The sequence below is a fragment of the Salarias fasciatus genome, chromosome 3, assembly GCF_902148845.1.
Source record: "Salarias fasciatus chromosome 3, fSalaFa1.1, whole genome shotgun sequence".
NCBI lineage: Eukaryota > Metazoa > Chordata > Actinopteri > Blenniiformes > Blenniidae > Salarias > Salarias fasciatus.
In genome coordinates this window covers 14,494,538-14,507,650 of record NC_043747.1, presented here as the reverse complement: position 1 = coordinate 14,507,650, position 13,113 = coordinate 14,494,538, and the positions used below count along the sequence as shown (strand labels likewise).

The window sequence follows — 13,113 nt, the reverse complement described above, 5'->3', positions numbered from 1 at the left end:
TTTTTTTTTTGCTGAAGAGCGTGAGATAGAAGTTAAGTTCGCAGAACTTTTTAGTCGAAGAGCTGGCTGATATCATAGATTATAAACACCTACCCGGGATCGGGGCTGGATTTCTCTCTTCAGGCTTGGCGAAAGGTCATCCACTCTTTTATCTCAGCAAGGCACGGCTGTTTCAGGGCATTTCATGCAGGCAAAACATGATACAAAATGATGCTGCAGGGCTTTTAACTTACAGTCAGAGAAGTGGTCACGCCACATCAATCTGCGGCGCCCTTGACGGGTTACCGCTGTGAGTTTCTGAGCTGATTTAAAGACTGACCTTTTTTTTTTTTTTCCAAATGCTTGGTCTGGCTCCTGCCTGTAGCTCTGCACTGGATGCTTCAGATCCTCCAGTAGATTCAGCACGGAGTAGTTGGCAAATCTCGTCCTGTTGCTTAAGGTGAAGAGCCCGAGTCTAGTCTCTTTTTCTTCAATTTGACACCTGATTTCAAAAGGTGCAGTCTGGATAAAAACATCAATACTATGGAATCATAATCAGCAAGGTCTTATTTATTATTTTGTGCATTTGTAGTGCACGCTACTATACCATTAAAACTTCTGTTCCACGTTACAGTTTGTCCCAAAGACTCATTTATCTCATTGAACATTTTGCTGCCAGTCTTGGGCGGCGTACAAAGCCGATGTTTCCCTCCCTCCATCTGATTTATTTCAGCTCTCATTCGCAGCAGATTGGAGGCTGCCGCTCGTTCCAAAAAGAGGCAGCCTGCAGCCCGCAGCCGGCCCGGGCCTGATGTCCTGCATGTGGGACCAGCTGTCAGTCTTCATTTGCCCCTATCAAATTATTAGATTCTGCCGTCCCAGATGAATTCCTCTCCCAGCATCATGTTTTGATATCTCACGTGCTCCGGAACAGTAGCGCTAATACGGCCGGCAACAAACGGGATTGCTTCAAGCCGTCTTCGCCCCAAAACCAGCGGTTTTAGAGATGCTGCTGTAAGCCAAAAACCCAAATCGAAGGAAATTGAAAAAGACGTCGCGGGTTTTTCCAGGGCATACCGGCTGCTCGCAGAGCGGGAAACAAGCAGTTGCGCTTAGTATTCGCTGCTTCTCCAAATGTATGAGTGCTCAGAAAATGAAATTTAATGATGACAGTGTTGGATCAGCAGAATACCACTGGAGGCTTCAATATTTCTGGCTGATATGATAAACGGGTATGAGAATCGCTAATCTACTCCCCCAGAAAGGGAAATGAGAGATTGCTATCACTCTTTCTTTTCTTTTTTTTTTCTACCTTGCCCCGTCCACTGGAACATTGCTTCGATATTCTGAAGTGACTTCGAAAAAGAAATGATCAAAGTGTTGGAAGGAAGAATGAATCTGCAACTATCATCAGATATTTTATGCAGGCGTCCATTATTGCATCTTATATTTCTCCCTCTGTTTATGGGCGACGGGACGGATCTGAAATATGTTTGGATTTTTAAATTGAGATCAAAGTCAGGATGACGGATGTGATCAGAGATGAAAGCCGAAAGAAACCGCAGCCTAAGTGTGTGTCTGTGTGTGTGTGTGTGTGTGTTTGTGTGTGTGTAGGTGCTACCTTTGACGTGGCCATGCGATTCCTGTCGGAGTGTCCCTGGAAGAGGCTGCAGGAGCTGAGAGCTTTGATCCCTAATGTCCCTTTCCAGATGCTGCTGAGAGGGGCCAACGCCGTGGGCTACACCAACTACCCCGACAACGCTGTCTTCAAGTGAGTCACACACACACACACACACACACACACACACACACACACACACACACACACACACACACACACACACACACACACACACACACACACACACACGCGCGCACACGCGCGGTTCGTCCCGCAGCGTCTCATCTTAATTCACTTCCACAACAATCAAATGATTAGGAGTCTGGCTGTGACTATCTGCATTTATTTATTTCTTTTTAATCCTCATCATCTCCAATAATCCAATAATAAATAAAATGACACACTGGAAGCAATATTCATCTGCGAACACACGGGCATTCACTGGATTGTGTGTGTGTGTTAATAGGTTTCAGTGTGCTGGATACATTGAATATGCTCCCAGATCTGTAACTCCACTCTGGTATTTTCTTATCCAGCCTTTTCTGTGGAAAAACATGACTTTGAATAAGGTCTCACTGAATCCAGCTGCCGGTCATCCTGCCTCATTTTGTCCCTGTTGTATTATTTAGAAAATGTCCTCGCTCTGGGTCGTTTCCATGGAAACTACAATGACTGACCATCCACTCCATAAATAATTTTCTTAATGTCTATATATTATGACGCTGAGAGTATTTAAATGAATGAGATGAAAATGTGTTGCTATATGCGTGTAACGATTGCACCCTTATTATCTGTGTCTGTGAAAAAGCTTTAAATTACGTCTGAGAAAATCAATCGTTCAGCAAAAACCAAATACAACACAAGAAGGAAGCAGAAAGATTAATCTCAAACCGGTTCTCGTTCTTAGTGTCAGGTACCATTATTATCTTTGGCAAACTAATGCAGAAATGATAAATTGATGATATTTCGCTTATTGTTAGTTCACTCATATGTTTCAGATGTGCGATACATGTCTGTGTTTAGTGTAAAATTAATTGCCCCCAGACTCCTGCTATCAAAATGTACCTCAGAGACGTGACCTAAATATTCAGTAGTGCTTTCTTTAATGTGAATGTGTGCTACAATATGGGCTCAGTTCTTTTAAATCAGGGCTTAAAACATTAAAACACTATTTGCACAAGCTTTAGAACAAACAACAGACTTTACGCATTTTGAAAATTGCTCCTTGAGATGTACAAATAGTGCCTTGTCTTACAGTCTTCCTCTTTTTCAATAAAAACAGTTATCAACAACAACAACAAAAAATGCCTTGTGGATCTTACATAATAACAAGAGTGTGGGCACCGTACCTAAATCAGTGAATCTGTCAGGTCCTCCCACACCTTTATATTAAAATTACTTTCTTCTACAGTAACAAGTCAGCCAAAGAAATGAAAAATATGCTCCATACGCACCGTTCTTTAAAAAGCTAAAAAGCTGGATTCTGCTTCAGGTCTGCTTGAGTGAAATGATAAATTTCTAAAGTACACAGAACAGTTGTTTGATATCGCCGTTTGTTTACCTTTCAGACTGAACCAGTCAATGCTCTTGCTGACCTTTAGGCTTTAGTTATTTATACCTTCTTCATGTCTGGACTCCGTAAGACGCAGCTCAGACGTTTAGCATGGAGCGGTCCTGTCCAGTTGTTTTCTCCAATAATGAATACGCTTCGCAGCAGCAACCCACAAACCACACAACTCGCACATATTTAATCAGGTCAATTGGTTGATGTGCTCCTCTTATCATGCTCAACGAGTTTCACATCAGCGCTACAGATGTATGCAACCAATGCCCCCCGGGCTATAAATACTTCAGGCCCTGCACACATGCATACCTCCAATGTTTTTTTTCCACTTGGATTCACAAGCTGAGGTAGAGGACACACACACACACACACACACACACACACAAACACACACACAAATAGACACACCTGCAATCAGCTGCACACACAACCCCAGGACAAAAACACCGCGGCAAACACACACGTGTGCTCCCACCTCAAATAAATTAGTAGTGACTAGTTTATGAGTAATCTCATGGTTCCATCGTCCTGCCTTAGCACTGCGTCATGTTTCCCCCACTTCTGTGTGTTCATAATTTGTCAACGTTCACTCCCTGATTTCTGCTGGCTGCATCCATCTCTTTCTTTGCATTTTACATTTTTTTCCCCCTTTGTAACTCCCTCCCTCCCTCCGTCCTGACCGCCGTTCATCTTCCCGTCTCTCTATTTCCCATAGACGGCGCGCCATCAGAAATTTGCACATCACTGTGATTAATGGCTTTGATCGGTCTCCCTCCCCACAACATCCGCCACTCCCTCACCCTCGGCGTTTTCTGCGTGCGGCTTGCAGCCAAGTGACCCAAGCATCTTCATTAACCAAATCAAATCAAAGTGTAATTTAATTTCATCTAGCTGATTTAAAGTGCATTTTTGCCGGGTCAGAGTACAGTTCGTACAGAGAAGGTTGTAGCATTCTTAAAATATCTCAACTGCCTGGAGGATTGAGAGCGCCATATGATTCCTAATGAGAATTTCTTGTCACTTCATGAAGGTTTTGTCCCTCCAAAAAAAATTCCCTCAACCTCCAGAATCGCATGAATAATGTTCACTTAAGCTCAGCGCGGGTTATATAGGAGAGTGCAGTGTTTCTGATTAGGTGCCACACTGCCTATGCCGTGCAGCAGCATCCGTTCCAATGGCAAGCATGTCGTGACACAAATAAATAGACGCACATTAAGTGTCTGATTGACAAAAGCTCTCAATATGTGTAAATATTGCATTCACAGCAATACAGCTACACTCAATGCTCACCCCAGTTATCAAAAAACCTGATTAAGATGCCAAGGCCAAGGCAATAATAGGAGGGATTTACCACTGGCGGCTTGGATAATGAGGTGTGTATACATTCTCTGAGATGATTGTGGGCTTTTGCAGGCTGTGTGAGCTCACTCTTCATGAAACTGTTGAAGAAAAAAAAAATAGTGTTTACTCAGGTAGAGCAATATTTAGGAGTGATGACATGGAGATGGATATAAACACCTTATCTCAACCCATTGGAAGTGCACTGTGCATGACGACAGTCTCATTATGCGTGTGAGAGTGAGGCCATGATAATCTCTCTCTCCCCCCACCCCCCCCCTTCCAGGTTCTGCGAGGTGGCCAAGGAGAACGGCATGGACATCTTCCGCGTGTTCGATTCCCTGAACTACCTGCCCAACATGCTGCTGGGCATGGAAGCCGCCGGCGCGGCGGGCGGCGTGGTCGAGGCCGCCATCTCGTACACGGGGGACGTCTCCGACCCCATGAGGCAGAAGTACTCCCTGGACTATTACGTGAAGCTGGCGGACGAGCTCGTCAAGGCCGGAACCCACATTCTCTGCATCAAGGTGAGAAAAAAAAAAAAAATCAGATCCAGGATCCAAGTGTTGCTGTAAAAGATTCTGGCGCTCGTTTGTTTCTTCCCGGAAATCCCTGCCAGCCTGCCGCCAAAGGACACAACACCAGCTGAAAAGAGACTGTAGAAGTACTTATATTCAGTCTCAGTAACAATTCCTGTGTGCGATCTAATTAACATTTGCTCTTTTTAATGCAGCAACAGCTTTTTGAGGTTAGCGAGCTAACCAGCAAGCTCCTGTCTGTATTGCATTGTGAAAGCTCCTTGGTACAAAAGGTGACTCTGTTGCCACGGCTGTCAACAAACAACACAGCCGTTGGTGGGTCGAACAGTAAACACCACAATAGCTGCAGCTGGAATACAATGAATGCAGTGTCACTGCAGCTAAGGCTGACACCGTGAACACGTCGACAATCCGTGACAGGGAAAAACAAAAAAAAAAACCTCGAATCAGGGATCTTCTGGCCATGAGGCAAAACGACCTGCCGCCATGCTGCACAAAAGATTGCATTACTTAAATCATACGCAACGCCTCTTTAAATACGATTAACTGAGCTGCAACAATCAGCGCTGATTCTGTTCTGTTTGATGGATTCTGGGTTTGTTTCAGTACACTGGTGCTGTTATCTCTGAAATGGCGAAAATGTTAACTGATAATTATTCATAACTGCACGTAGATCAATAAAATTCCAATAACTAATTTCACTGATGGATCAGGTCGATGTACAGCCCTTATACGAACAAAACAAAATAATTGGATTGCAATTTGAGCAATAAACTGGCACAGGTGAATTTGGAACGGCGGAGTGTGTTTCCACAGGCTTCAATTAAGGTACCTTGTATCCTTGAAGCTCTTATCTGAATGAATAGACCGATAATGCTCGCAATAAATTAATTTCTTTATTCGGGCATGACTGGATATTTTCAGACGTGAAATGATAAACTCCCCCCTCTGCGTTAGCGTGAACAAACAGCGGCGGCGTTCACACAAAAGGCTCTGAAAACAGTGCTCAGAGAGAAAGAGGCGTTTATTATTTAACACATTCATGACAGTAAAGAGGCTGCATCTGAAGAAAGTTTGTCTGAAAATTATTGTTAGACCTTTTATGATTTGTACGATGATTGTCAAAATAGAACAACTGCTCTTTTTTTCCCCACAAAATTGTATTTTCATCATTATTCTATTGAAAAAGAGCCACTTCTTTAATGTGATATACACAGATGCAAGAATTCTGCTTTCATAACTCATCCATATTTACATCCGTTCATAACTTATGTGAACATCTGGGTTGTTTTATTCGGTTGGAGCCGTTTTCGAAAAGCCCTCCCTCCGCCTCATGTCTCTGTTGTTTTCTCTGCCTCTCACCAGGACATGGCCGGCCTTCTGAAGCCAGAGGCCAGCAAGCTTCTGATCGGCGCTCTGAGAGACCGCTTCCCAGATGTGCCCATCCACGTGCACACCCACGACACAGCTGGAGCCGGTGTGGCCGCCATGCTGGCCTGCGCCGAGGCCGGGGCCGACGTGGTCGATGTAGCAGTGAGTATTTCTTATGTTTACCTTGGTAGCTAAACCGCGAGCTGCTCTTTTGTTTTTCTTTCAAAAACCGCGTCAAGGTCATTACAGAAATCCCTCCGCGTGGCTTATTCCAGCCCGTTATTATTTCAACCGCCAGTTCTCCCAGCAAGACGGAACAAACATTAATTTACTCCCAGTTGCTGCACTTTGCATAATGAAATGTCAGTGAGACTAAGATGGAAGAACTGCTGAAGCCAGGAACATTTCACTTACTGCGCTCACTCGCGCATGTTGCCAGCATGGACAGTTTCATTAAAACATTTGGCTGCTGTTTGCTGCTTTGGGTTGTTGTGCTGCTGCAGTTCTTTGTAAGACTTTATAAAATTCAGTACTGGTCAGACTTTGTAGCATTGCTTTATTTAGTTGGATGATAATAAGCAGAATCAGCACTAGATGGATCGTGCAGGGGTACGTTCATCATCAATCACATTTTGTGCTTTTGTACTCAATACTCATATCGATCACCTCTCTCCAGGTGGACTCTATGGCTGGAATGACCTCTCAGCCAAGCATGGGAGCCATCGTCGCTTGTGCCAAGAGGACCAAACTCGACACCGGTAAGCGATACATCCTAGATCCAGGCGGGACGAGCAACGCTTAAATATTATCAAGCGATCTCCTCTGGGGAATTGTTTTTAATGGATCCATGAGAGTACACACTGGCCGTTGGAGCATAAGTCAAGTTATTGCTTTAGTCCAATCAGTTTTAATTGAGTAAGCTCAATTATAAAGAACAGATTGGAAGGAATACGAGCGAGCAGTTTTAAAATTCCACATCAAGGTTTCATATCGGTGTGCAGTAGCTGATGAGACCGAGAGTCTCTCTGATCACCAGTCCTGCTCAGAAATAACTTTAGAGTGTCTTTCTCAGAGTCCGCTGCTTTACATGAGGGAGGAAAATCAATCAGCGTTTCAATAAATGACAGAGCACATCAGTAATTATGGCCCCGAGTCAGAAGGACCTCCACACAGTCAATTATCAGAGGAAGATGGAAAAAGAGCCAGAGACCCGCAGAAGAGAGGCGGCGCCGCGATCAATTAAAATGCTGATAAACAAAGCGTTTTTTTTGTTTTTTTTTTGTTTTTTTTTGTTCCATAAATTACATTTTTCAGATAATAAAGAGCAGAAGATGACAAGCATAAGAACAATAAAAGAATGTTCAAGATCTCATCTTCTGTGGAAATGGAAACTGTTTGTAGCTGTGAGCGATGCGCCGTTCTTTAATACATGACTCTAACAAGTGAAACCTGCAGTGCAGAACTGTCACCTCTATACTTTGCATAATGAGCAACATTCCCAGGAGCTTTCAGGGGTTAAAGGCTCTCCGAGGCACACTTGACATGATTGTTGGTTACTCATTTGCTTTTCCAAACGACGTCCTGCCAGGTCCGATCAGAGGCGCCTCGCGCACGAGCCCCGGCGGACCGCTCCGGACCACCGCAGCTCTGTTTTTATTTTCCCAGGAGGTCATATGATAAGTGGAGGGATGGACTCGGAATGCGTCCGCTCCCCTTCGGGCCCGCTGCTGGCCAGTCCGCTCTGCACAATGTAATTTTTATAGGCCGTGGAAAAGGTGGAGCTCCTCCATCACCGCCGGTATCTGATGGGGCTCAGTGACCTCCCGCCTCCCACGGCGAGGAGTTTAAAGTGGGAAATATATTAAAAGAGCCGGTTGTAAAACTGCTGTTTAAAAATTGAAGGAGCATAAAACAGGCTAAAGGAATTAAATCTGATGTTGAGTTTGCTGCTTAGTTATGTTGCGCAATGCTATTGGGAAAACTGATTCGGCTGCGCTAACTAGATCTGATAGCTCATTTCCATTACTCAGAACCACCAGAAGCCCTGCTAATTTTGTTTATGCTACATTCACACTACCCTGCTAATGCACTATCTGAGCTCCAGTGCAGGAGATTATTCACACTTATAAGCAGTTCTCCTCTGTATGGGAGCTAAACGCAGATAATGTCTTTAATGGCCGGCTCCGAATGCTCCAAAGCCACCATTGTTCTGCTTTGACGAGGCAGAGTTTCCTGTCTCTGTGCATAAAAGAGCTTGACCTCATTACCCATCAGCTCCACGGAGATAAAAATAAAAACAAAAACACTAATGCATTAATTATTTTTTACCCAGACTGCATCATGTTGAGTCTTGCTCAACTTTATGTTGGTAGTAATTGGTATGAGAATAGATAAGAGAGCAAAGCGTCTTATATAGATGCTGTGGCATAAAAACACAAGAACCACAGACGATACAGATCCCTATATAGCTGTAGATATCATACAAACCTTCTGTTCATGTGTTCAGATATGAAGCTTGTTTCCTGCTTACCTGCACTGGAATCTATGCAACCTGTGAAAATAGGGAGATGTTTCTTCATAAAATGTGCACTCAGCTTAGAGAAAAGAATAAAAATGAGGGAATATTGGTTCAGTCCTGAAATCGATACGCAGTAACAAAAAGAAAACAAATTATGAATACAAACAAAAAAAGAGAGAAAAAACACAAGTTTCCTTCCAGCTTGAGACTCTCCTTTTGCATGTGTTGGTTTGAGGAATATTTACTCTATTTGCATGACTTTGAAAGTCACTGAAAAAAGTATTAATTGAGCTGACTTGTAGATGTGAATGTCTCACTGTTGCATCTCTTCTCACAACCTGCGTACTAATTTAAATATAATGATAGTAAAGATTGATTTATGGATGGTTACACTTGTAAATGACCCACACAAGCCAGGCCATTAGAATTCAGATATTTAAGTGAGAAAAAGGTATTACCCCTTGCATCTCTCAGCATCGGTGTTGTTTTGCCATCCCTAATTTCCACGGATGAGCGGCCCAACAGACGGCGCCATATTCCATTAAAATGATCGGCACATCTACAGTGGCTTTTGTCAAGCGGAATACAAAAGTACACATCAGGTGTTGGTGTTGTTCGTCCCCGAGGGTGTCCTTAGCGTGAATGGCTTCCCGTTCAAAGCTCGTTGTTTCTCCAAAAAATGTTTAACAGGCGTTCACCGAGGAAAATCTGTCACTGACGGGGAGGCAATTTCTGTAACAGTTTTGCGGAGCGACACAGCCGCGGAGCCATAACGACACGCTGCGTTCTGACTGTAATGTGTCGCCTGTGCTTTTCAGAGGAAAGCCTTTTGCTCTAATGCTCTTTCTTCATCCCCGCGCCGGACCCGAGCAGAACGCAACAGGTTTATGTCCGGCCTCTGGGGCCCCTGAAAGCAGTTCCGGGGGAAGTAGGAAAGGTGATATATTCCAGCGTTAAAAGTATCTGGGGGAAGAGAAACTCCCCCATCATTTAGACCCAGTCCACTCCAGCGACAGAATATCATTTTGCGAGCGCGCTGCTCCCAGAAAACCAGCAAACACAAGAAAGACAAGGTCATTACTCAAGAGCGAGATGTTCTCCAGTCTGTCGGTTTGTCCCAGGAATTTCAATTTGCCTGACTTGAGACTCGGATTGCGATGCAGGATGTCACTCTTGCACACACGTGTCTGCATACTCATGGCGTATCCTGCTGCGACCCCGCTCCATTCGTTATGCACGCACATGCGGGGAAAAAAACTCCCTCTCACATCCTACTACTTTTAATACCTTTCACCTTCATCCCTGCCTCGCTCAAAGTCCCCACCCTGCTCCATCTCCATTTCCTGTCTCATGACTTTTGTAATTAAGTGGAGCACAGTCTCAGTACCTCCACTCCTGCCTGACCTCAGTCTGTTTACTGCCTTCCTTTACTCACTCCCCCTCTCTCTCTCTCTCTCTCTCTCTCTCGCTCCGCTCTCTTTCTCAAAGCAGTAATCAGTGCTTTGCAGTCTGCTTCTGTCTCCTCGGTGCCCCCCCCGCCCCCACAAACACACACACACACACACACACACACACTCCTTTCACATCGTCTTGCCATCCTCCTCTTGTCCCCTCCCTCTCACTCAGTGACAAAGCAATTAACTGCACTCTGCATGGCTCGTTCACTCCCTCAAACTGCCCCTCTCATCCGCCGCTCCTCTCCTTCCACTCCTGCCTCGTCTCACTCAGGAACTCTCTGTCCTCGGGAAGTGGGCAAGAACAGCACCTCTCGGGTTAATCCATTTTTCTTAAAGCTGTTTTTTTTTATTTATTAAGCACACACACACACACACACACACACACACACACGCACCATTTAAAAAGTCATACATATTCACACACGCTTACAAAACTGAATGATGACTCTTATTAAGGCGGCCCTTGTGTTTGTTTGACACCGCATTTACTGCCGTTTCTCATGAATCATGCATGAGTTTGATTGATGAAGAATTCCGTGACGCCGCGACAATGCGCCCAGCCTGCATATTCACTCCACGCGTGGCGTTTTAAGCAGACGCACACCGTCAGCCGAAGCTGTACAGAAAGATGCACGTCTATCCACCGTCTCTCCATATTCAGTTTTCCCTCGCCGTCCTCCTGCGTCCCATCCGTCTTCATCTCTCCAGCTCGTCTCATCAACCGCACAAACTGTGTGTGTAACGCCAACTGTGGTTTGTTTATTTTTTTGTTCGGTATGTGTGTATACATTTATGAATGTGAAAATATGTGCCCGTCTCTGTGTGCGTCCCGCGTTAGCGCCGCTAATGAGCTGAATATTGATGCCACTCTGTCACTGCCAAGCAGCCCTCTCAGTGTGTTGATCCGTGGACGTGCGCGTGTCTGCGTGTCTGTGCTGTACGTACGCACGCCACGATGTCGCAGTTGATTGATGATTTTAGGATTATAGCCAGCAGTCTAGAAAAAAAAAAAAAAAAAAACGGCGACGCTGTTTTGGCCTCAGTATGACCATCCATATGTCAGTATTCATTTGTTGTTGTTTTCTTTCTGTCTTCACATAATGCAGCGTCGCACAATGCTTTCTTGACAACAATCACATAAAATGACAATATAGATATTTGTCATTGAATGTTTTGTGTTTTATTTGCGTTGTTTTCTGCGATGACAAACACATTTTCTTTTGTCTTATTTAGTCATTGGTTGCATTCCAGCTCAGATGTTTCGCTATTTGACGACAGATTGAAGATCGTGCACAAGCTGATTTAAAGCTCAGTGCCAACAGTCGACGTCTTATTAGGTTTGTCTTGTTGGCTGGAGCCCGAGCCGACTGGAGGTGGAGTTTGGGTGCATCATGGAAAGGTCACCAGCCCATCACAGCATCGCCTCCAGTTCATTGATACGTCCCCATTACTCGTCCATCACCTGGCCCCTTAAGGTGCCGTTTTATTGAAGCGGGGGTCGTTCTAATCCTGACCGCTGCAGGAAGAGCATCCAGATTGAAAAGCCCGACACTCGACTGTGGTTCACACAGAACCTTAAAATAATCTCTGGTGTGTTTCGAGGGTTAACTGCAACCACTGAATTTTATCTTACCGTTGAAGTGAGCTGCTCGGAGACCTGTAGTCACTCATGTTCCAACAGTAATCAGGCGGTTAAGTCCAGTATCTAAATTCTGGCATTGTTTCCTCGAGAACTGTTATCGCCTTCTCCTCAGAGGAAATCGCAATTGTTTTGATGGGACTTTGAAGGATTATTATTTTTTCAACGGCACACAGTTCCAATAAATAGTGGCAGTTTATGGTAACTAGGCTCTGAGCTTTTCATTTTATTAGAGGGACTGTGTCTCGTATCACAGGCTCCTCTCCATTTGGAGGGCCGAATATTAGCGTGCTTGCCTTCAAATGTGCATGAAATTTCAGATCAGACGCTGCCGTTAAGCACTTGCCAGTTTGTAAAATGTAACCGAGCCACCCGCCGAAAAACCAGCCTCTTTGTTTACCAAACTCGCAAAGAAATATCACAATTTTTGTGTTAATTATCGTCTGTTTATATGGCAACATGTTTGCCTCTTCATCAGCAGCTCACTCCCCCTGCACCACATGTTAAACTGGCACCAGCGGAGTGTGAAAATATCTGTGCGCTCACAAGTTCGTCATTATTAAGAGTGTGCCGCACGGTGGCTTATTTCACGCGCGACACATTCGTGCGCAAAAAAAAAAAAAAAAAGCCACTGGAATTATGCAAGAGCGAGATTTGAGACGCATTTTAAATCCTGTAAAATGATGTATACTGAAGAGGAAGGCATCCTGAGCCCGCCTGCTGATTGATCGAATCACTGCAAACACAGCTTCCGAAATGTCATATGCTTTTTTTTTAATGTTGTGAATTTTGCATCCCAGTTTTAATCTTTTCAGCCAGCTCTGCTATGATTTCCACTCACTGTGCCACAATGAATATAACCAGATGCCGATTTATGGGTGTTATTTTTTTTTTTTTCTTCCCCAGATTTGTTTGCTTTTTCCTGGGTTTTCTGGTTCAAGACGTCCTCGTCTGTCACAGACCACAGCCTGTTATTTTCACACTGTTTAAATCCCCCTCCAGAACAATGTGCTAAATTACCAGACCGGAGGGAGTATTTTATCCCCCACCTTCTTACAGTATGTTAATTTTTCTAAATGGGGCTTAA

The 13,113-nt window shown here is 44.4% G+C and overlaps 1 protein-coding gene across 1 annotated transcript in view; it reads left to right on the top strand.

Moving 5' to 3' along the window:
• The window catches only part of pcxb (pyruvate carboxylase b), a 277,811-nt gene that overhangs the window by 226,904 nt on the left and 37,794 nt on the right, over positions 1-13,113 (top strand). The window contains exons 16-19 of the mRNA XM_030087167.1: positions 1,594-1,750; positions 4,789-5,029; positions 6,407-6,574; positions 7,089-7,170. Coding sequence (XP_029943027.1) covers positions 1,594-1,750; positions 4,789-5,029; positions 6,407-6,574; positions 7,089-7,170 — 648 coding nt within the window. The remainder of the gene's footprint in view (positions 1-1,593; positions 1,751-4,788; positions 5,030-6,406; positions 6,575-7,088; positions 7,171-13,113) is intronic.